We start from the raw sequence: 23,316 nt of genomic DNA, 5'->3' as shown, positions 1-23,316 counted from the left end.
CTACGTTCCCAGCCTCAGTGCAAATAATTTGTAAGTAGCAAAGCATTCTATGCCCACAAGAGAATGACTATTGTTGCCAGATTTTCCCTAGGAATCAGAAAATATGTTCTCAGTATATTCAGTCAGCCATTTCTATGACTCTCCATGCTCCATACTATGAAAAAACCTGCTAGGACATTCTCAACTTTTTCCCGTATAGTCCACAGATTATCCCTGTTCAAATACGCCAAATGAGCCAAACTGAACTAAATTCTCAAACTGCTCTGTCTTTATCTGTATCTGTGCTTTACTCACAGAGTTTGCATTCACTCTGATAAATCCTTTCCACCATTCAAAGCCAGATCAAAGATCATCTCTTCTGTCAGGCTTTCCATCAATTTAGCAGTAACAGGGGTACTTCTGATTTTTGGAGTCCTTTGGGCCATTTTCCGCATTGGAACTAGTCTTTAGGGGCCATATGTCTGAATAAAGTGAATGAAATTTTCCATTTCAAAGAAAGTACAGGCTTAGTGGAATATGCAAGGCCCAGATTTGGGGCACTTCCAGGGAAGAAGAAAGGGAAGCGTGTTAGTCCACTTGCATGGCTATAACAAAAAGTTTCAGACTACTTATCAATAACATGAATTTATTGATCTTAGTTCTGGAAGTGAGCAAGTGCAATGTCCAGGCACCAGCAGATCCCGTGTCTGGTGAGAGTCAATTCTTCCTAAAAGGTGTTTGCTACTTGACCTCCCATAGCAAAAGGGAGAAAGGGGAGCTCACTGGAGCCTCATTTAAAAAAGGGTACTAATCTAACTCATGAAGGTTGAAGCCTTCATGACTTAATCATTTCCCAATTATACCACATCCCTTTAAAATTGTTATTATAAAAGTGATGTACAGAGGTTACAGTTATATATATCAGGTGCATTTCTTTTTTGTCACCCTATCCCTCACTCTCTCCCAGTTTCTCCCTCCAATCCCCACCCACAAGTTGTGTAGTTCATTATCAACATAGTGTCTAGTGAGTACCACTGCTATATTTGTAATGACTCATATCTCAATATAGCATCAGATTGAGGATTAGGTTCCAATATATGAATTTTGGAAGACACTAGAATTCAGACCATAGCAGGAGGAAAGCTGGGGAGAAGAGGATGTGGAAAAGAAAGTCAGGATGAAATAAAAAGTGAAAAGAAGGGAGCAAAGGAGCCTGAAATATTAAGATACAGCCTTCTTGAAAGCTGGTGGCTGGGGCTGGGGGTGGGAAGGAGGGGGATGGGGAGACCAGACTCTCACTTGGAGTCAATATCAACTAGTGTCAAAAGATCTAGGGGGGAGGATGATATCACTCCAGGAACAGTAACATTCCCTCTACTTCCTCTTCATGTCTCCTAAGGAAAGTCAGTATTTGAGATAACTATAAATTCTGGTTCCATTGTCTAGATGGGAATGATTAGGCCTGTGAAAGAATAAGAACTAAGGCACCAGGTGTGTGTGTGTGTGTGTGAGAGAGAGAGAGAGAGAGAGAGAGAGAGAGAGAGAGAGAGAGAGAGAGAGAGAGAGAGAGAGAGAGAGAGAGAGAGAGAGAGAGAGGGAGAGAGAGAGAGAGAAAGAGAGAGAGAGAGAGAGAGAGAGAGAGAGAGAGAGAGAGAGAGAGAGAGAGAGAGAGAGCGCGAGCGCTCTGTGTCTTCAACAATGAGCCTGCTATCCCTGAGTTTTATGTGCTCAAGACTAGTGCTTTATTGCTTGAGCCACAGCTCCTTTTTCAGCTTTTTGGAGGTTAATTGGAGATAAGAGTCTTGCTTTGGCTGGTATTGAGAAATGATCCTCAGATCTCAGTCTCCTGGGTAATTAGGATTACAGGTGTGAGCTACCAGTGCTGGGTGTGGCACCAAGTTTTGAGATTGTATGTGCCTACTAGCAACATATGCAACTGGAAAATGAAGAGTTGAGAATAGTCTGGAAAGCTAGACCATTAAAAACATGAGACATTGAACTCTGGTAAGATCTCACTTTCCTCATGTAGAAAATAGGGCTCTTTTATGCCTTTCTTTTTGCCCAAAATTTGGTACACCCCTATAATGTCCTCATGTGTAAGTCTTTTGCAATCCCTACACAATCAGTATGCTTTCATAAGTTAGAGAATATGTGCCCCAAATGTCACAGGGAAAAATGACACCCCCCCTTTGATGTATGTGCTTTCCTAGGGGTTTGTAGCAGATAGGGCTACTGAACTTGACTCCAAATCCCTGAAGGCATTGACTATGGGAATAGTGGGCAAGGCCACGGGTGGGGTTCCAGACAATCCACACTTCTGGAGCCCAGATTGATTTAAAAGGTAGAGGAGAGCTCAGAATGCCTACTTAGAAGCCATTTGTGCTTCTTCAGCTGTCATTCTCCTTGGAGATAGACAGTTGCCTTGTTCTCCACAGTGCTACAGAATGAAAATCCAGAAGCTGAGCGCGACAGTATGGGTGAGTGGAAAGGAGATATGCAATTGTCTTGACTTTCTACAGTCTCTAAGGCACTAGTAGCTAGGCAGAATGGGGAGTATAAAGAAGAGAGACAAAGCAGTTTAAGGCCCCATCCCTTGCCTCCATTTTCCCATGATAGGGGAGCATGATGTAAGGGACTGTCAAGGCAGCTCGCAGGAAGAGCTCTAAATATCTACAATGCTTCCTGGTATACGTTATCCAGACTCGCTTCCTTCTTCTCATGTCCCTCTCATTAATCATCCATATCCCTACCCACAGTCGAATAGAAAAAAATGCAAAAAGGTCTTGTGGAAGGATGAAGACTTAGGTGAACATCTGAGTTAGCCCAGCATCAATTTGCTTCCTTCCTCAGCTCTGCTCCATATCACAGGGTTTGGGGGGGGGGTGGATGACTGCTGTGTGCTGTACTACTACTTCTCTAGTATATTACCTTCTGGTTTGGTTCAACCAATGGGAGGTACTAATCTCAGGAAAGGAAATATGGAGCAAGCAGGGTACTTACCTTCTACCTTCTCTTCACAGGCTGTGGCTCTGATCCTGCTGTGTGGTTGGAGCTCAGGTCATATCACTTTGCCCCATTATTCCTCCATTCTTTATCTCCCCCTGCTCTGCTGTATTACAATGGGCTGACCTGTTTGTTTCTCACAATATAATATTAGCTGACTTCCAGTTTCCACAAAGAGATAGACATCAGAGACAAATTAGAGGTCAGGAATGAGGAAATGAGAGGGCATTTTTTTCTTCTGTTTTGGACAGCATGTTTTATCTGTCAGTTTTGCTCTCATGGACAGACAGGCTTGTGATCCCAATTTCCACGAAGTGATCCTTGTCTCTGGACTCTAAAATACTTCTGTCACATCGCTAGCTAGAGATCATGTTTGTTTCCTCTTTTGTCTGATCTTTAGGTTATCATTTTGTCCTGTTTGCACTCTTAGCCTATGTTACTAATTTATTTTCAGCATTAAATTCTTTGTCTTGCTTGTTTATTTTCCTAGTGGATCATGACTATAAACTGAACGAGTAGGAATACATTCTATAATTTATAGTGAATGAATGAAAAGTTCATCAGTCATCTGACAGGGGGATATAGTGTTAGGAAAAGTTCCTTGTTCAGGGAAGTGGACAGAGGCTCACGGGTTGGCAGGCAAGCTGATACTAACCTTATACTCAGTTGGGTTTTTTATGGCCTTGTTTTTTTTGTCAGTTGTGGGGGTTGAACTCTGGGCATGGGCACTGACTGTGAGCTCTTCAGCTCAAGGCTAGTGTTCTACTACTTTGAGCCACAATAGCATTTCTAGTTTTCTGGTAGTTAATCAGAGATAAGAGTCTCATGGGCTTTTTTAGCTGGGCTAGCTTTGAAGCATGATCCTCAGAACTCAGCCTCCTGAGTAGCTAGGATTACAGGATTACCACACCCGGTGTTTCTGACTTCTTCTCTGGTGAAGAGGTTTAGCCATTGCCTTACTTACTTTTCTCTTTTGTTTTCCCGTGTTGTCACATGCCAGACCAATCCCATCCCTCCTAATAGCTGATCAGAGCCCTTGCCCCAGAGACTTTGTTTCTCCCACATACACAAACAGCAGATACCATAGATTGATTTTGCTGAGGATTTTTATTATGGAAGTCAACATAGGAGAGCAGCTCAAGATGAGTGGATGGAACAGCATAGCACTTTAGCTACCTGGGTCCCCAGGTGGTTTGTTGTTGTTGTTGAGGCCCCATGGATTCCTGATTACGGTAGGTGTTTAAGGTAGTTAATCAACACTGGAGGAATATCCAGCTGGTCAATAGCTTGTGGGTGGCTATTCTTGCGCATGGCTCTGCGGATAACTAAACGAGCCTGGGAGAGGAGCGATCGTGGAGTGGCTGCATCAATGAGAAACAGGTAATAATGAACACTTCTCAATGTAATTATCCAGCCCAAGCCTACAGCCACCCAGTCCTAGATTCTACTGCCCCAACGTCCTCTCCTGTTCTGAGAAATATCCCCTACCCCACCTCTACTGCATGCTGCTTCTGGTGATGCATAAGGCCTTGAACTTCAGAGGGCAAGTTCAAAGCCATAAAACAGTCATTAGCAGAAGCAGGGCCCAAAATTAAGCAAAAGTTTCCTCCCTCCTTCCCTCCCTCACCTTTAATAACTCTTATAATAACATGGAATCCATACTTCCTTCCCACTGGGACCCCAGGAGAAGAAGGAAGATGGTGTTTACTCCCGTTCATAGCAGAGGAATCATGTGGATGATCTGGGACTGTGGGCTCTACAAACTAGGAAGCTTAGGAAGGGAGCCCTGCTCCACCACTCACCTCGGGCCTGAAGCAGCAATGCAACCCCTTTATCATCTTGTGAGGTCAGTTCCGGAGGGAGAGATGGAAGATAGATGTTAGCACCAAAATCAATTAACAGCTGGATGTACTCTGGCTCACAATTATGGTGGATGCAAATTTCCAGCAGAGTACGGGGTCGTGGAACACGAGCCAACAGTCCCTGGTCAGTGCAGTTGTAATCAGGATCTGCCCCATAGAGCAAAAGCAGGCGGAAGCAGTCGAGGTGCCCGTAGACTGCAGCCAAATAGAGGGGGCCAGAACATGAGGCTACATTTGATGCCCACACTGGTAGTTTAGCCTTGACATTGGCTTCTGCACCATGGCCTAGAAGCTCTTGCAGGATGGCAACAGCACCATCACGAGCAGCAGCTAGCACAGGAGAACAGTTGTTGTAGATGCTCCCGCCAGGACATGCTCCTGCTTCTAAAAGCACACGCACACACTCCAGATGGCCATGACTGACGGCAGTAAAGAGTGGTGTCTGTGCCTTGACGTCCAAGCTGTCAACATCAGCGCCATGTGCCAGAAGGACTCGCAAACAGCTTGAGTGGCCATAAGAAGCTGCCAAGCGCAAGGGGGTCCCAGGTACACCCCAGCCACTCCTGCTGTTGATGAAACGTTTGTAACGTTCCTGGTGTAGAAGCTGGTCCAAGGTATAGGAGTCATTGTCATATACTGCTTGATTAAGAGCTTGTTTCTCTCCCATGTTGGTGTCCTCCTCCTCTTTTTCAGGCTGCAGGAGGGAGAAGATCTTGGTGATGTCCATGAGGTTCATCTTGGCTGATTGGAACAGAACTATTTTCATTATGAGGAGGAGGACATGCTAGATCTGTGGGTAACAAAAGATGGGGACTAAGGGTCCCTACAAACACCTACAATGTCAGCCTCCACTTGAGCCTCTAGCCTGTTGCCCTTCAACACTAGACTACTCACGAGTGGGTCTTCTGCTGTCATCCTCACTCTCACTGTTGTATTTCCTGCATTATGAATGGTGGTCAAAACCTGCCTGCCAGGCTATGTCACAGCTTGTGGCTTATGTAAGAGGCAACTTAAAAAAAAAAAAACTTGGTATTTTTTTTTCCATTGAGAAAGATGACTTTCAACTTGGGGCCCGTAAATTAACTGGGAGAAGGATCAAAATTAGGTATCTCAGATTTTTGTCCATTTTGTATCTATGTTCTTTGTCTTTCCTGCCGTCATTTTCTAGCCATCTTAGAATCCAGACAGGGCTAGACCATCTGACCACTGTTAACAGCTCTCCTTGTCCCACCTGAAACAAGAAACTGTCAGACCAACTAGCACCATGTCTGAACCTGACTTGGGGCTGTTTTAATTATATATACAATCTGTCACCTCTGTCCTCTTATACTCCTTATCTAATCTGAAGCCAATGTCTGTGTCCCTGAAAATGGCGGAAGGTATACTGAAGTGCTGTCTTCTCACGGCTTCCATGTAATAAATCTCCTTTTGCTGCCTTTTATCATAGCTCCTTGATGGCATATAGTGGGTGATCACAGGACCTGACATGTGAGACTCTTGGAGTCTGGATCTGGGGTCTAAAAACCCAGTTCAGCTTTGGTGAGTCAACCAGAAGAGAATGTACTCTTTCGGTGCAAGCCACTCTCAGCTAGTCCATCCTGGACAAAGAGGAAAGATGGAATTGGTTCCCTGGAGCTGCTAGAATCACTTTTATTGCAGGGATTTTTCTTTTTCTTTCCACTTTGGCCAGCATTGACTGCTTTGTACCACCATTTGGTGAGATGCATAAAAGGGTAAATTTGAAGGCCTTTTGAGTTGAATCACTGGCAAGTTCTTTCCATTAGCACACAACGACCTTGCTTTCTTGTGGTCTGAATAAGCCATTTGTTTTAGACAAGAAAAACAATGAAATCTTGTGATTGTTGTCTTGTTCCTCTCTTGTCAGATTCCCTTTTTGGGCTATTTGAGGCTTAGGCCATTTATTTCTAGACAGGGAAATTTGAAACTCTGCAGGACCAAATAGTAGAGACAAGGTATAAGGATATAGTTGCTTGGGAGATCGCTGCTATAATTTGCTTAAGAATGAAAAGTGCTAAATCTATCTTGCCCCAAAAGGAGAATTCTACCTCACTGTTCTACAAAAAGGAAAAAAGAAAAAAAAACCTGCCAGGTGTGGGTGGCTGACACCTGTAATGCTACCTACCCAGGAGGTAGAGATCTGAGGATCCCAGTTCAAAGCCAGCCCTGGCAGACAAATCTACGAGATTCTTATTTCAAATTAACCAGCAAAAAGGTAAAATTGGAAGTGCTGCTCAAGTGGTGGAGTACCAGCTTTGAATTAAAAAGTTAAGCAAGAGCTGGAGGCCCTGACTTTAAGCCCAATACCAGTAAAAATAAATAAACTATAGCAACAACACCAAAAACAAGCAAAAAGATAATTTGTCTAATAGTGGTCTCTGAATTAATGTAAATATTTTTGTGTATTATTAGTATTATTTGGTCGGTTGTGGGGCTTGAACTCTGGACCTGGGCACTATCCCTGAACGATTCACCTCAAAGCTAGTGCTCTCCCACTTTCAGCGACAGTACCACTTCTTGTTTTTGTGTATTATTTTTGTGTATGTTTATTGGTCTGTGTCTATGATGATTGGGTTGATGGAGGCAAACATTTTAACAGCAACAGCAACAGTCTTATTTAGAAATTCATTCTTGTTTCGACTACCAAGATAAAACCTCACAAAATAAATATAGGGCACAACTCAGTCTGTTTCTGGAATTCCAAGAAATAACTGACTGAAATATTTACAGTCACTACATTGAGTTTTTGCATTTCCTTGAGCTTGTTAGCACTTAAATGTAATGCCTAATATAAAATCGTTATTTTCACATATGTATATGTGTGAAATATATATTAATATTTTAGGATAATTCTTAATTGAAAAAAATTATGTAAGGATTTATTTTTTCCTTCTTTTATTCTCATTCTGTGTCTCTCTGTCTCTGTCTCTGTCTCTGTCTGTCTCTGTCTGTCTGTCTGTCTCTCTCTCTCTCTGTCATGCCATTTGTAAGAAAACTGGTTTTCCAAAGTTCTTATCTCAACTAGGTCTAACTAAAATAACTCTCAAGCCCAGATTTAAGGGTGGAGGTAGGTCATTTAAAACTTCAGGCTTGAAGTTAAAGCAGGATGCTGTGATTGCCTAATGCTTGCAAAAGGGCTGAACAAGTAATCTTGATTTGTTTCATTCTGTCCTCAGTATGATATGATCTCTCTTTTACAATATTAGTTTATCAATACACTTTTAAAGTCAATTTTTTTGTATACAGAAACAGTTTGGGATTGCTTTCTAGCTAAGTCTTCATTAATATATAAGGGATAATCAGATATGAAAGTTCATGCCCATCATCTCAGCAATGTGAAAAGCTTAACTAGAAGGATCAATGTGCAGAACAGCTCCAGTAAAAAGCCTTAGCTCAAAAATATTTTTTTTTAAAAAAAGAGAATTTTTAAGCTTGGCTCAAACAGTAGAATGACAGCCCAGGAAGCATAACCCAGAGTTAAAACCTCAGTTATGTCAAACTATATGCAAGGATAATAACAGTAGTTTCTTTAATTGAAAAATGAGCCAATTTTGTCTAAATTCAAAATTTTGTAAGAGTTATTTCAAATCGCACATTCATCAAAAAATAAGCAGGAACGATATACAGTAAGTTACTTGGACTATGATATTAGAGAAGGAAGTTAAAAAGAAAGGGAAAGCTCATATATGTGTGTCTGTTTTTGTGCCTTTGTGTCTCTGTGTATGTATGTGCATGTGTGCTTGAACTTAGGACCTGAGCACTGTCCTTTAGCTCCTTCCTCCCTCCCTCCCTCCCTCCCCTCTCTCCTGGGATTAAACTCAGAGCCTTCGCTCTGTCCCTAGGCCTCTTTGTGCTAAAGGCTAGCTCTCTACCACTTGAGCCACAGCACCACTTCTGGCTTTTTCCATTTATATGAATTGAACCCAGGCTTCATGCATGCTAGGCAAGCATTCTACCATTAAGCCACATTCCCAGGTTCCCTTTGCTTTTTCAATCAAATTTGGTGCTTAAGCAGACAACCTACACTTCTGAAGGAGTGATTTTAAGTGAGGGGTTTCTGGAGAATATGTTTTGTCCTAAAATGCTCATTCCAAAGTTGAAAAAAATAAAACAGGCTGAGACAAATATCAGAAGACTCAAAAAACCTTGTGCTATATGTGTGAGGAGTTAAATATGTGAAAGGTGGAACTTACAAAAATTTCATGTGTGTAAATTAAACTGGTTGGGGGAATGTGGCTTAATGATAGAGTGCTTGCCTAGCATGTATGAAGCCCTGGATTGGATTCCCAGTACTGCATGCATATACAGAAAAAGCGGGAAGTGGTGCTGTGGCTCAAGTGTTAGACTGCTAGCCTTGAGCAAAAGAAGCTCGTGGGCAGTGCCCAGGCCCTGAGCTCAAGCCTCAGGACTGTCAAAAAAATTTGACTGATTGTAGCTTAAATACCTGAAGAATTCCCTAAAATCAAAACCAAAACCTGATTCTCCATCAGCTGTCTTAAAGATATTATTCTTATTTTGTAATATTTGCAAAAATAGCTTAGAAAGAAGATGAATTTTATCAAGATAATTGCTTGTCTGCTATTTAAATATTTAGAAAACTCAACATTAAATCAGAGTTCATTTAAAACAAATGCCTATATGTACATATTGTGTGTGTGTGTGTGTGTGTGTGTGTGTGTGTGTGTCCCCATATATCCTGGAAATCAGGACCTCATGCTCTTGCTTGGCTTCTTCTCAACACTGACACTCTACTACTTATGCCACACTTCCACTTTTATTTTTGTTTGTTTTGGTCTTTTTTTCTGGCTAATAGGCAATAAGAATTTCTTGAACTGTCTACCCATGTTGGCTTTGATCTGGGATCCTCAGGTCTCAGCCTCTTGAGTAATTAGTACTACAAATGTGAGCCACTGACTCCCAGGCCTTATTTACCTTATTCAAAAAGATTGTTGCTGTTTTAATTGAAATAAGAGTTTCTTGAGATTTGCCTACCTGGGCTGGCTTCAAATGTGCATTCTCAGGTCCCAGCCTTCTGAGTAGCTGGGATTACAGTAAGTGCCACTGATACCTGGCTTTATAAGTATGTTTTTATTTGGTGTGCTGATCCTGGGGCTTTAACTCAGGGTCTGGCACTGCGCTTGAGCTCTTTTGTTCAAGACTAGTGCATTATCACTTGAGCCACAGCTCCATTTCTGGCATTTTGGTTTATTATTATTATTATTATTATTATTATTATTATTATCATTTCATTATCATTTTGCCAGTCCTGGGGCTTGTACTCAGGGCCTGAGTGCTCTCCTTGGGCTTTCTCAAAGCTAGAGCTTTACCACTTTGAGCCACAGCACTATTTCCAGCTTTTTCTATGCATATGGTACCGAGGAATCAAACCTTGGTCTTTGTGCATGCTTGACAAGCACTCTACCACTAGGCCAAACTCCAAGTCCCTTTGTTGGTTAATTATAGCTAAGGTGTCATGGACTTTTTGCCTAGACTGGCTTCAAACCTTGATCCTCAGATATCAGCCTCCTGAGTAGCTGGGATTACAAGCATGAACCACCAGTGTCCAACTATCGTCCAAAATTTTAACCGTGGCTATTCAAACTTTTTGTCATTGCATGTGGGTCCTTCTGGTACATTTACACTCAATTTCATATAAAAGACTCTAGCGAATACTTAACTGTCAAATGACTTGAGCAATTTTTTGAGAGATTACAACATAACCTACACAACAGACAAGACTAAATAAAAATGTCAGGTAGCTGGGCACTAGTGGCTTATGCCTATCATAGCTATTCAGCAGACTGATATCTGAGAATCATGGTTTGAAGCCAGCCTGGGCACAAAGGTCTAATCTCCAATTAACTATCAAAAGGCCAGAAATGAAAACAAATGTCATTTCCTAATTAAATGAAGTAGTATTGGAAAGCATCCACTGCAAGAAAAATGAAGATGAACAGATATCAGGAATCAGTTGATGCTTTGTGTCAATTCTCACTGGTGACAATTATTTTCTTCCCCAGGACCACTACAAGCCAAGGTATCCTTTTGATTTCCAACACCTTCACAATCCACTGATTCCAATCCTCTGAATGAAACATTACCCATGTTCTCTCTGTCAATCCAGCCTGGAATCTTAACACAACTCTCAACTTCTCATTCCATATCCCCCAGGCCACATAAAACACTCATAAGTCAATGGCTGACTCAAATTTTCGCAACCTTACCAATTCTGTTCCTAGTTTTTTTTTTTTTCAGTGTGTGGCCATCAGGGTAAGTTGGTAGATTTCTCAGAGCTTGAACCTCTCTTATTCATCCATATCCTGCAGCTGAAAGCCCAACACTTTCACCCACTTTTTATTCACTCTTCCTCCACACCCCTCTTTGTTACCCGGATGCCTCAGGTACTCTCTTGAAAGAAAGTTGTGAGGTGGATGAATGAAGTCACTCTCAATGTTAGGCCTCCCTCCACCTGACAGCAGCACTTCAATATTGAACTTATGTATTCATTGTATTACTTTTACAATGAGAATATAAGTTTGGAAATTCGGCAGGCCCTGATTTATAATTTAGCACCCCTAATTTGTAGCAAGTAACCTTAGAAAAAGTATCTTCCTTTCTTAGTGACTCAGTTCCTCATCTCTTAGACAGAAATGGTAGCTCATGCATTTACAAGGCTGTTAGGAGAAAGAAACTAGTCTGATGCTAGATCTTCAAGAGCATACTTCTTTTCTCTACATGCCAGTTCCTCTCCCTCAACTATCTTAGGAAACAAGATGGAAAAATCTGTCTATACTTCATTTGTAGATGGCTCCCATGGCTATAGCTCCATACTTAATATTCTATAATTTCAGAACTGGAACAGACCCTGTGTATAATTTAATTTCTTTGACTACAGATGGGGAAATCAAGGCTCAGATAGGAGCCAGGACTTTCCTAAGGTCACTTGGCTGTTACTGTGAGTTCTAATTCGTCTCATGCTCTTAGCCTTTTCTGCTCAAGGCTAGAATTCTTCTACTTAAGACAAACCTCCACTTTTGACTTGTTGGCTAAATGGAGATTTTGGGCTTTTCTGTATGGCTTTGAATCTCAGTCTTCAGACCCTCACCCTCTCACTTGGCTTGAGTGAAGGAGCTCAAGTTGTGTACTGTACTACTTGTGCCAAACCTCTACTTCTGGCTTTTGGCTGATTAATTGGAGAGAAGAATCCCATAGACTTTTCTGCTCAAGCTGGCTTTGAACCTCATTCCTTAGTTCTCATTCTCTTAAATAGCTAGGATTACAGACATGACCCACCAATTCCTGGCTTGAGTTGTTATAAAGAACCCAGAGCACACATATAACTTTATGCTTTTCAAAGTTATTCTTGCAAGTCCTGGGGCTTGAACTCAGGGCCTGAGCACTGTCCTTTGGGCATTCTCAAGGCTAACCCTCTGCCACAGCACGATTTCTGGCCTTTTCTGTGTATATGGTACTGAGGAATTGAACTCAGGGCTTTGTACATGTTAGGCAAGCAAGCACTCTTACCACTAGGGCCTCTAGTCCTTAAACTCACAGTCCCCTGTCCTTAGCCTTCCAAGTGCTGGGTTAACAGTCATGATCCACCACATTTGGTTCAAATCTACTTCATGTAGTGGGACAGATGGTATTAACCCCATTTATGGATGGTAAGAAGTAAGGGTAGAGGATATTAGATTTTGAGAGGTATGCCACATTAAGGCAACATTAGAGACAGGAACAGAATTCACATTTCCCTACTTCCTATCCAACATGAAACAAACAACATATACCCCTTTTCCTGCTTTAAGAAGTTACAAGGCAGCTCCAGGATCCCCAGCTTCTCAGAGTCACACCAAATTCCAGGGGCTTTAGTAATGGAAAGTTTGTTTGTGAATCATATCTCTGACAGTAGGGACTTCTTTCTTGCCATTGTATCTGAGGACTTGAGTTTGGAGAGCTGAAGAAAACAAGGAGCAGTGGAGGAAAATGCTGAAGCCCTCACCTTGGTCATACCATGAACCTAGAGTGAAGCCAATTGAATGAGTCTTCAGATCTACATGAAGCTATGGATGCCTGAGGATTTGCCACTCAGGTGAACTGTGCACCCATTAGACAGTGACAAGAAAATCCAGCTAGTCTATTTCCTATCCTGAGCTCATGCCTGTAATTCTAGCCATAATTCCTGAGTAGCTTGGAGACTTGAAAATTGGAGACCAACGCCAGGCTGGGCAGGAAAGTCAATGAGATTTATCTCCAATTAACAACCAAAAATCTGGAAGTGGAGATATGGCTCAACTGGAAAAGTGCTCGCCTTGAGAAAAGAAAGCTAAGGGGCAGTGTTTAGGGTCTAGGTTCTGAGTTTAAGACCTGCTACTGGCATACACACACATACACACACACACAAACTCACACACATATTTACACACATGTACACACAGAATTAGTGTGTACCATCTATAGACTAAGAGTCTCTGATTCCCAGTGTGCAGAACTGTGTGTGTGTGTGTGTGTGTATGTGTGTGTGTGTGTGTATGTGTGTGTGTGTGTTGGGTCCTGAACTCAGGGTATGGGCACTGTCCCTTAGCTATTCTGCTCAACACTAGCATTCTACCATTTCAGCCACAGCTACACTTCTGACATTGGAGATAAGTGTCTCATGGACTTTACTGCCAAGGCTGGCTTCGAATTGTAGTCCTCAGATCTCAAACTCTTGAACGTCTAGGATTACAGTTGTAAGCCACTGGTGCCTGACTCCAAAATGCATAGTTTTAAAAAAATGTCTTTCATGGCCTTGACACTACCAAAATCTATTCACCCCTTTCATTGTATTTTTAGGATATAAAATAACTGAATGCCCTTCCAACAAGTACTTAAACAAGGTAAAATATAAACAAATACATATGATTAAAAGAACATAATTATATTTAAAAAACTGCTATCAAAACATTTGTTGAGCTGGGAGTTTGGCCCAGTTGTAGAGTGCTTGCCTAGCATGCACGAAGCCCTATGTTTGATTCCTTGGTTCCACATACACAGTAACAGTCAGAAGTAATGCTGTGGCTCAAGTGGTAGAGCAATTAGCCTTGAGAAAGCCCAAAGACAGTGCCTACACTCTGATTTCAAGCCCCAGGCCTGGCAAAAAAAATGTTAACAAAATGGTATAGTAATAGATGCTCTATATTGATATCCTAAATAATAAACTCTACTGACAATTTCTAATTGAGGACAGCTTTAAATGAAACTTCAAGTTCTCTGCTAATGTAGTATGATATAAAATGTCTGTTATTTCTTCTGGTGACCAAGTTAGGGGAAACAGTAAAACCATGGCCGTTTGTTACAGCCTGAATTTATCCTTGAAATAAATGGTAAGCTTCAGTTAGAGATTAGAGGCTAGAAGAGGAAAAGTAATTGTTTACTCTTCCAAGTTTCAGAATCCTCCCTATTTTATCTTAAAATCCTCTTGGAGTCTTGGAGTCTAGATTACGAACTCCTCCAGGAGAACGGCAGGTTTCTGTGAGACAGAACATCCAGGCATTAGGAGACTATTTAAAACTCCCCATCCTCCTCCCCACTCTGAGGAGCTTCCTAGTCAAGCCCACTCTGTTTTCCCCTCTCCATACACAGACACACAAAGCCAAACCTTAAGCCTTTGCCCTGGTGTAGAATCTGCAACTGCCTCAAGAAGTACTTCCAGTCAGGCGCTGTAATCCCCACACTGAGAGGCAGAGGCCAGAGGACTACCAGTTCAAATCCAGCCTGGGGCTATATAGCAAGTTTAAGGCCAGCCTAGGTTACATAGCTTGAGCCTGTCTCAAAACAACAAAACCAAACCAAATACAATACACACACACACACACACACACACCACCACCACCACCACCACCACCACCACCACCACCACTACCACCACCACCCAAAAATGCAAACAAAAAACCAAGCAGAATAGGTCTGGGTATGTCAGAGACTAAGCAAACACACACTGGGACAGATAAAGCTGGAAGAGGGCTTGAGTTCTTGTGATCTTTTCTGAAGCTTTTTCCCCATATCAGCCTCCCAAATCCTCCCAGGATCAGAGCAAACAGCAATTATTATTTCTCCTTGGCTCACTGTTGGACCCTCGGCTCCCAGTACTTACAGGACTTTAGCAGCCAATGATGCTGTGTAGAACTGGGGTCCTCTTACTGCACCTCTGCGAAGTACTAGGCCCTGATGATCCTTTAACCCAGAGTCCTGGCTGTCCTAGGCTGGAGCACGCTGGATCTTCTGCTCCCAATGTTAACCAGTGAAAAGGCTATAGGCGTCAGCCTCTAGGCTGGCTTGATTCAAGGGGCTAATTTTAGGCTACCCTCCACCCCCCACCCCCACCCTGCTCCAGACCGTGTTATCTTACCAGTGCCATTCTGGGAGTGATCCCAGTGAGAAGAGGGAGGCCGCCCATGGGGAACTCCTGGAAGGACCAACAGAATGACAGGTGTTTGGTGAAGCAAGGGCTTCTGCTTGTGTCCTTGTACACCCTGCCCCATTGCTGAAATGGGTGACAAGGTGAGATCCCCTGAGCTGTAGATGATCTCAGTTCTATTGGGTCTGTAAAGGTCAGCTGTGCTCAGTATACCTATCTCAGAGCTGGTGCCTCTTGTTTTTCTCCTGAGTTTAATCGCTTTGGTTTTCTTTTTTTTTTTTTTTTTTTTTTTTTTTTTTTGCCAGTCCTGGGCTTGAGCTCAGGGCCTGAGCACTGTCCTTGGACTTTCTCAAGGCTAGAGCTCTACCACTTGAGCCTCAGCACCACTTCCTGCTTTTTCTATATATGTGGTACCAAGGAATCAAACCTGGGTCTTCGTGCATGCTAGGCAAGCACTTTAACCACTAGGCCAAATTCCTGGCCCTCGCTTTGGTTTCCTTTAGGGCTCAATATCACACTGTCCCTCCCTTCCCTCCCCCCCATTACCTAGAGTGAAGATGGAATATGGAAAGAAGCCCACATACTGGAACACATTCTCAATCAGTATTTCATGAAGTTTAGTATTTTATAAAGTATTTTGCTTCTTTGTGCTAGTACCAGACTTTGAACTCAGGGCCTTGCCTTCTCACTGCGGTTACTTGCCCATGGCTGGCTTTCTACCACCTGAGCCTCACTTCTAGACCAAGAAAAATGACCAGAAATCTACACAAAGTCCAGAGGATGACTTCTTTCTGTAAAAAGCCAGTCTGTGCGGCTTTGAAATTGAAGTTTTGTTGGTTGTTGCTGCTGTTGCTTTGATTTTCGTAACCATAGGATTTGAACTCAGGATCTCAAATTCCTCTACTTACTTGCTCATGGCTGATACACTACCATTTGAGCATCTCTTCCAGACCAAGAAAAATGACCAGACACCTGCATCAGAGGAGGACTTGTGTTGAGAGGCAGCCTTTGAGGCTTTGATACTGAGGTATTTCATTTTCTTTTTTTTTCTTTTTTTGTCAGGTTTGGATTTGAACTCAGGACCTCAAAATCCTCCAACTTACTGGCTCAATTGGCAGTCTATATCACTTGAGCTGGGCATCTTAACTCTATCAGTGTTTGTAAAGCTTGAGAAGATCTCAGTCTTATAAAGAAACTTTCCAACCCATTCATTCACCAGTCCCAGCCTGAAGAAAATGCCCATCATCTCTGACTCTTTGCAGACCTAAAGCAGCACTAGCATGTTAATGTGTCCAGGACTGGGAACTTTGTCAAGATCTCAGCTCTTAAGAGTATCATTTTATCTTTGGTTGCCTGTAAGTGATAGAAGTGGCAAAGGCAAAAATTTTTAGAAACAGTCAGCTTCTATTTTAGGTGTCACACAAAAAGAATCTGTGAACCAGCATCCTGCCTGCCTTGGAGTAAAAAGCCAGTTCAGCATTAGGTCTAGAAATCACACTATGATCTGATCATGTCAGAGAAACTGGAGAAACTATCCATGAACTATCTATAGATAAAGTATACATGCAGGGAAAACACTGAGAAAATGCAAGACATAATGTCCATCTTAAAAAGCTCATAGTCACGGGGCACGGGGCTGGGAATTTAGCCTAGTGGTAAAGTGCTTGCCTAGCATGCACTAGGACCCAGGTTTGATTCCTTGGCACCGCATACATAGAAAAAAAAAGCCGAAAGTGGTGCTGAGGCTCAAGTGGTAGAGCTCTAGCCTGAGTAAGTCAGGCCCTGATTGCAAGCCCAAGACTGGCCAAAATAAAATGCTCACAGTCTATTAGGAAAAAATATACACAGAAAGAACTAGATCTTTGGTTTGAGAACACTTAACATCATCTTCTGGTTTTGAATGATATATTATACTGTCATTAACTGTAGTCACAATGCCATGCAATAAATATCTTAAAACTGTTTTGAAACTCCTAAATTATCCACACTAAGCTTCTAGGAGAAAGGATTAAGATCTTCTACTGTGGTACTGGTTCATATTAGAGTTTGGCTTATGGATTTCTACTCTGGTAAATTTTAATTCTTCTGTAATTACTTGTATGTCTTCAATATAAGGGCAAAATTTTGTTTTGTGAACTCAGCCCCTAATGGACTTAAGATTTGTTATTCTTTTTTTTTTGCCAGTCGTGGGCTTGAGCTCAGGGCCTGAGCACTGTCCTTGGACTTTCTCAAGGCTAGAGCTCTACCACTTGAGCCTCAGCACCACTTCCGGCTTTTTCTATATATGTGGTACCAAGGAATCGAACCCAGGTCTTCATGCATGCTAGGCAAGCGCTTTAACCACTAGGCCAAACTCCCTACCCAAGATGTGTTATTCTTACTTGAATAGGAATGGAATGTTTCAAGCTTTTCACATGCTGAACTACAAACTGGAGGTCCTTTCATATGTTTTTAAATTTCCTTTGAGATATCCCAGATTACATAGAAGTGTATTTTAATATAAAAATGTTTAGACTTTTACTGTTATCTATTATCAACTTCTAGTTTTATTACTTTGTTATCCGATTTGCTGGTGTGCACAATTGCCATTCCTTTAAAATCAAGGCTACTTTAGTCCAATTAAATGGTCTCTCTTGGTATATGTTCTTTCAGAGATTGAAAAGAATATGCATTCTGCAGTTGTTGGGTCTAGAAATCAACATATGGTGGAAGTATTTTTTTCAGTTCTGTATGCTTGCTGATTTTCATTTATTAGTGGCTGAAAAATTGATGCTGAAGTCCCTAAGCATTCATTTCTCATTTTACTTCTATTTTATGTATTTTCAGTTGCTATTGTGATCATTTTTTTTCTGATAGTCATTATATTATGGCTCTCTTTGTATTAATTTTCTTTGCTTTTAAGTATATTTTATTGGATATAAATGGGCAATCTGTTTTTGGTTGTTGTTGTAGTTGTGTTGTTGATTGTGGGGCTTGAACTCAGGGCCTGGGCACTGTCTCTGAGTCTCTTTGTGCTCAAGGCTATTACTAAACCACTTGAGCCACAGTGCCACTTCTCTTTTTTGAGTGGTTAACTGGAGATACAAGTTTCACAGGGACTTTTTGCCCAGGCTGGCTTCGTAGCGTGATCCTCAGATCTCAGCCTCCTGAGTAGCTAGAATTACAGATGTGAGCCACCAGCACCCAGCTAGCAATCATTATTAACATTTTAATCTACCTATTTTTCAGTTTGAAATGACATAGATAAATCAAAGACAGAGCTATTTTTAATCAATTCTTACATTTAAGATAATTGCTGATATTAATTTGTATCCTGTGCATCACTTGAACATTTTGAGATTTTATGCTTTTTAGTGCATATCTTTGTATCATTTTTTAGTGGTTGTGAAATGACATTCAGATACACACAGGTTGCATATTTGACTTATCAGGACTGTAATATTCTTACCACTGCTTTTTAAATATTGCCTTTTGAGTATCAGATAGTATTACAATTTTCATTTCAATTATCAAAACTGTTAGAGTGGTTCCAATGCAAGTTTTATGTTTAAATCCTTTTGGCACTATTTTGGTCTTTTTTTTCCTAGTACTTCTGGGGCTTTTCCTGTTTTCTGTTTATGTTGAGTTGCCTAAGGGATAGAAGAGTTTTCCCTGTCTGTCATTGTCCTGAGGCACAGTTGAGATTCTCTGTGCTGTAGGACAAAGTGTCTTCTCAGACTCTTTATTTCAACAAACTGTAAATTGGATATTATACAGAATTTCCAGCATTCCTTGTCTGTCTGCCTGTCTCTCTCTGTGCTAGAGCTTGAACTCTGTCTCTGTCTCTCTCTGTACTAGAGCTTGAACTCAGAGCTTTGGCACTGACTTTGGCTTTTATGCTTAAGGCAAATGCTTTTCCACTTGACTTACACCTCAATTTTTAGATTTTTAGTAGTTAATTGGAGATAGGAACCTCTCACACTGGGTGCAGGTAGCTCCTTCCCATAATTCTAGTGACTCAGAAGGCTGAGATCTGAGTTCCAAGCCAGCCTGGGCAGGAAAGTCCCAGAGACTCTCTTTTTTTTTTTTTGCCAGTCGTGGGCTTGAGCTCAGGGCCTGAGCACTGTCCTTGGACTTTCTCAAGGCTAGAGCTCTACCACTTGAGCCTCAGCACCACTTCTGGCTTTTTTCTATGTATGTGGTACCGAGGAATCCAACCCGGGTCTTCATGCATACTAGGCAAGCACTTTAACCACTAGGCCAAACTCCCAGCCCCATCCCAAAGACTCTTATCTCCAATTAACCACAGAAAATTGGAAGTGGCAAGGTAGCTCAAAGTTGGTAGAGTAGCTTAAATACAAATATACTCATTACCTTATGTAACTGTAATCCACATGCTCATCACCTTTTCAATAAAAAGTAGTGGAACAAAAGCCTTGAGCAAAGAGCTCATGGATAGTCCCCAGGCCCTGAGTGAGTTCAAGCCTCACAATCAACAACAAAAAACAAAAAACAGTCTCATGGATTTTTCTACCTAGACTGGCTTTATATTGAGATCCTCAGATCTCAGAATCCTGAGTAGATAGATGTGGATGATGTCTGCTGGCTACTCAAATGTTGGTGCACAGGGAGAAAGTAGAGATGGAAAGCTACCCATTCACATGATTGTTTATGGGCAGTGGAATTTTGAGGATGTCTCAGTAAATACTGCTTGCTGATGCTGTCAGACTCACCTCTTGCTGGGGGAACTTCTACATGATCTAGAGAAAGGATGAGTCTTTGATTTTTCTGGAGGAATTCCTTCAATTGTTAGATTTGGGGTTAAGAAATACTTAGCCTGGATTGCCTCTTTCTGCAGACACCTAAGAGGCCCCTAACTGCTATGTTGTATTTCAATCTTGGGGTTCTTTCTCCTTAACTACTTTTTACAATTCTCCTTAACTGCTTCTTAATTATTTCAGTTTGCATTTTGTTAGAAGGAGCAGAGAGAAATCTCCATCATCTTGTCTTGACTTGAAGTTCAAATAACAGAATCTTATAGTATGAAATTCTGCAAAGGGATAATACTTTAGGCAGTTCAGGGTTCTAAGAGTCTATATAGAAGCTTGTTGATTTTGATACAGGATTTCTTCAGTTATTACAGTGATATGAAATACATTTAAAGATTCCAGGCACAGTAGAGCCATTCAAAAGGTACTTAATTTATTTTCCCAGAAATCATCTAGCTCAAACCATCTGTTGTAAAACATAAGACAACAAAGGCCTAGAGAAAAATAATGGAGTCTTTCACATGTTCTGCAATTCACATATACCCACGTAACATTTTTTCTCCTACATTCCCCAAGCATACTTTTCCTGGCCTTAAATATTTGGTTTCTTACTTCTATTATGACAGTTCTGGCTCAGTTGGATAGAATCTGAACACTGAAAGTAGTAACACCAATTTTTACTTGAAAAGTACTTCAAAATTCACCAGGTTCTTTTGTAGTTATGATTTCCCTTGGTGTCACAATCACATGAGACTAAAACAAGGTAGAGATTATTCCTCTTACAAATAAACATGGTAGGAAATCATATTCATCTATAATTGATTCATTATTCAGGGCTTTTTCTTGATCCCCTTCCCACATGAAATTAGTCCTTTACTGGGTCATAGGGGACTAAAGATAGTTGATTCAATGGACAATATACCAGGCTCTGGGCCAGTGAGTTACTCCGGGATACAGTGAATAGATTCCAAGTTCAGGATTATATTCTGCATAAAGTGGAATTCAAGTTATCAGGAATTCAAGTTATCAAGTTTTTTTTCTTAAAAAAAAAACCCTCCCAAAGGTTGAATGTGTTAATACACACCTGTAATTCAACAACTTGGGAAGTTGAAGCTGGGCTACATAGGAAGATCCTGTCACATATAATTTCCTCCATTTTAGGATGAATCTGTCACCTCAGACAAGGTGATATTTCAGATCAGAAGGAATTTACTGAATTCCAATTAGAAACAGGGCAGTTTTGAAAGGCAAAACTGATATTTGACATAGAGGATGGTTTAACTTGATCAACAATATAGCTGAATAAGCTATAGCACATATAGTAAAAATTATGTGTCCACTAAAACTGAGAGACCTATGTATATTGAAGGGGCAAATGTTCAATATTAAGAAAGACTATTATATCAGAGTTCTTACTATAGTCCTGTTTTTTAGATTTATTTCTGTATAGATAGAAAAGTTAAAGCATTCTACAATTAATGAAGATTTATTGATTGCAATAATCATGTGTGGACTAGGAAGTAGGCTGTGGCTCAGTGGTAGAGCACTAGCCTTAAGTTGAAGACATCAGGGACAGCACTCAGGCACAGAATTCAAGCCCTACAACCAATAAAAAATGAATCATGGACTACTACTGCATTGTAATCATATTGTATTTGTAAATTAACTGTTTAAAGATTATGTGTCAAGAACATTAAGGGGGCTAAATGAAACTAAGTAAAAAGGAAGGTGAAGAGCAGGGATTTGTCAGTTTAATTAGAAGCATCAGGGCTGAAAAGTAGAAAGAGACAAAGAGACTGGCTGTGTTTTTATATGTTAGGAACTTTACAAGTTACCTTTGCATGCTAGCTTGGTTAATTTACACAAGTACCCTGTGTAGTAGGTACAATTATTATCCATGTTTAAAGATGAAGCTTCTGAACTATATAGACAGAAAGTGATTTATACAAGACCATACATATAGTAAATAGCATATGGTTCCCAGAGAGAGTGAGTAGCTCCTCGGTGGAAACTCTTTCGCAGTCTGAAGGAAATAACTTTTGAGTCTATGACCCCTAAGTTAATTTGTGAAATTTTTTTGCTTGACCCTGGGGAAGAGTAAAGAGCTTGGTCAATGAACAGGTCTGTCCCCAACTTGAATGAACAAACTTGCATACTTTTGTGAATTAAGTTGGTGTTGGTCTTGTCCTCACAGCTGGTCACCAACAGAACCCACACTCTGGGGTTGGGAATGTGGCTTAGGGGTAGAGTGCTTGCCTAGCATACAAAAACTCCTGGGTTCTATTCCTCAGTACCATATAAACAGAAAAAGCCGGAAGTGGCACTGTGGCTCAAGTAGTAGAGTGTGAGCCTTGGGCAAAAAGAAGCTCAGGCACAGTGCTCAGGCCCTGAGTTCAAGTCCCAGGACTGGCACAAGGAAAAAACCGTACTCTAGAGTGATCTTAAGAACCAGCTTCTCTTTCTGATGCCTGTATTGTCTTTAATAAAAGCACATTTTAACCCACCTGTAGCTTCTCTATCTTTGTAAAGCATTTCATCTATTCAGGGTAGATTGGGTACTATTTGGGGGAGGTCTGCTACCTGTCTTAGCTAACATATATCAAACACACACACACACACACACACACACACACACACACATGCACGCATGCACACACATGAAAGACTGAACATTTTTTAAATTTTAAACAAAAATATATCAAAACCAAACATTGTCTGATTGGAACACAATTACAAAAGAGAGCTAATGAACTCTCTGGCAGTGGACAAAACAATTAGCAGTGAATATCCCGAATACCTGACACATCCATACCGCAGCACTGTGACAGGCTTAAGGTAACACATAACCAACATGACATTGAAATTAAATTTATCACATTACTGTACTTTGGCAAATTCACACTTTCTGCTGATGTGACCGTGTTATTTTGTAAACTCAGAACAAGTGAAAATCATGTTCTCAAGGAAACTATACATTGCACATCAATTGTACATTAATTGCATGGTGTTCAGGCAAGTCTCTACCTGACATTAACATACAATACACATAACACTGGCCTACTTCTACAGTTGTCTGATGGATACACCCTGGAGAGAAGGCTAATTGCTTCACTTTGGTTTGTATCTCTGCCTTGGCAGGTCACATTACTGGATAATATCAGCTAGATGTTTAACACCAAAGTCTTGAAAATTTTTTCTTCATCTGAATGCCTAAGTGACCTATAGGACCAGGTGCTACTGGTTACAGTAAATACATACAAAGAGTCTTACTATGAGTTACTTCGCAAAAAGACTAAAATTGTTAGCTGTT

The 23,316-nt window shown here is 41.1% G+C and overlaps 1 protein-coding gene across 2 annotated transcripts; it reads right to left on the bottom strand.

Annotated features, from left to right (window-relative positions):
* Window positions 1-4,106: 4,106 nt before the first annotated feature.
* On the bottom strand, window positions 4,107-11,176 carry Asb12 (ankyrin repeat and SOCS box containing 12). Of its 2 annotated transcripts, none has more exons than XM_090325985.1 (3): window positions 11,087-11,176; window positions 4,785-5,634; window positions 4,107-4,343 (listed from the first exon to the last, which is right to left on the bottom strand). In XM_090325985.1, the coding sequence occupies exons 2-3, from the start codon at window positions 5,608-5,610 to the stop codon at window positions 4,210-4,212; spliced, it is 960 nt and encodes a 319-aa protein (XP_090182111.1). In that variant the 5' UTR covers window positions 5,611-5,634; window positions 11,087-11,176; the 3' UTR covers window positions 4,107-4,209. The 2 variants fall into 2 exon arrangements, with proteins under 2 accessions (XP_090182111.1, XP_090182112.1); XM_090325986.1 differs by having other exon boundaries at window positions 4,785-5,585; window positions 11,087-11,167.
* Between the last annotated feature and the right edge of the window lie 12,140 nt (window positions 11,177-23,316).

Source organism: Megascapheus bottae, chromosome X (assembly GCF_031878675.1).
Source record: "Megascapheus bottae isolate mThoBot1 chromosome X, mThoBot2.hap1, whole genome shotgun sequence".
NCBI lineage: Eukaryota > Metazoa > Chordata > Mammalia > Rodentia > Geomyidae > Megascapheus > Megascapheus bottae.
Note: the sequence above shows the minus strand (reverse complement) of the source record. Positions and strands in the feature narration are given on the sequence as shown.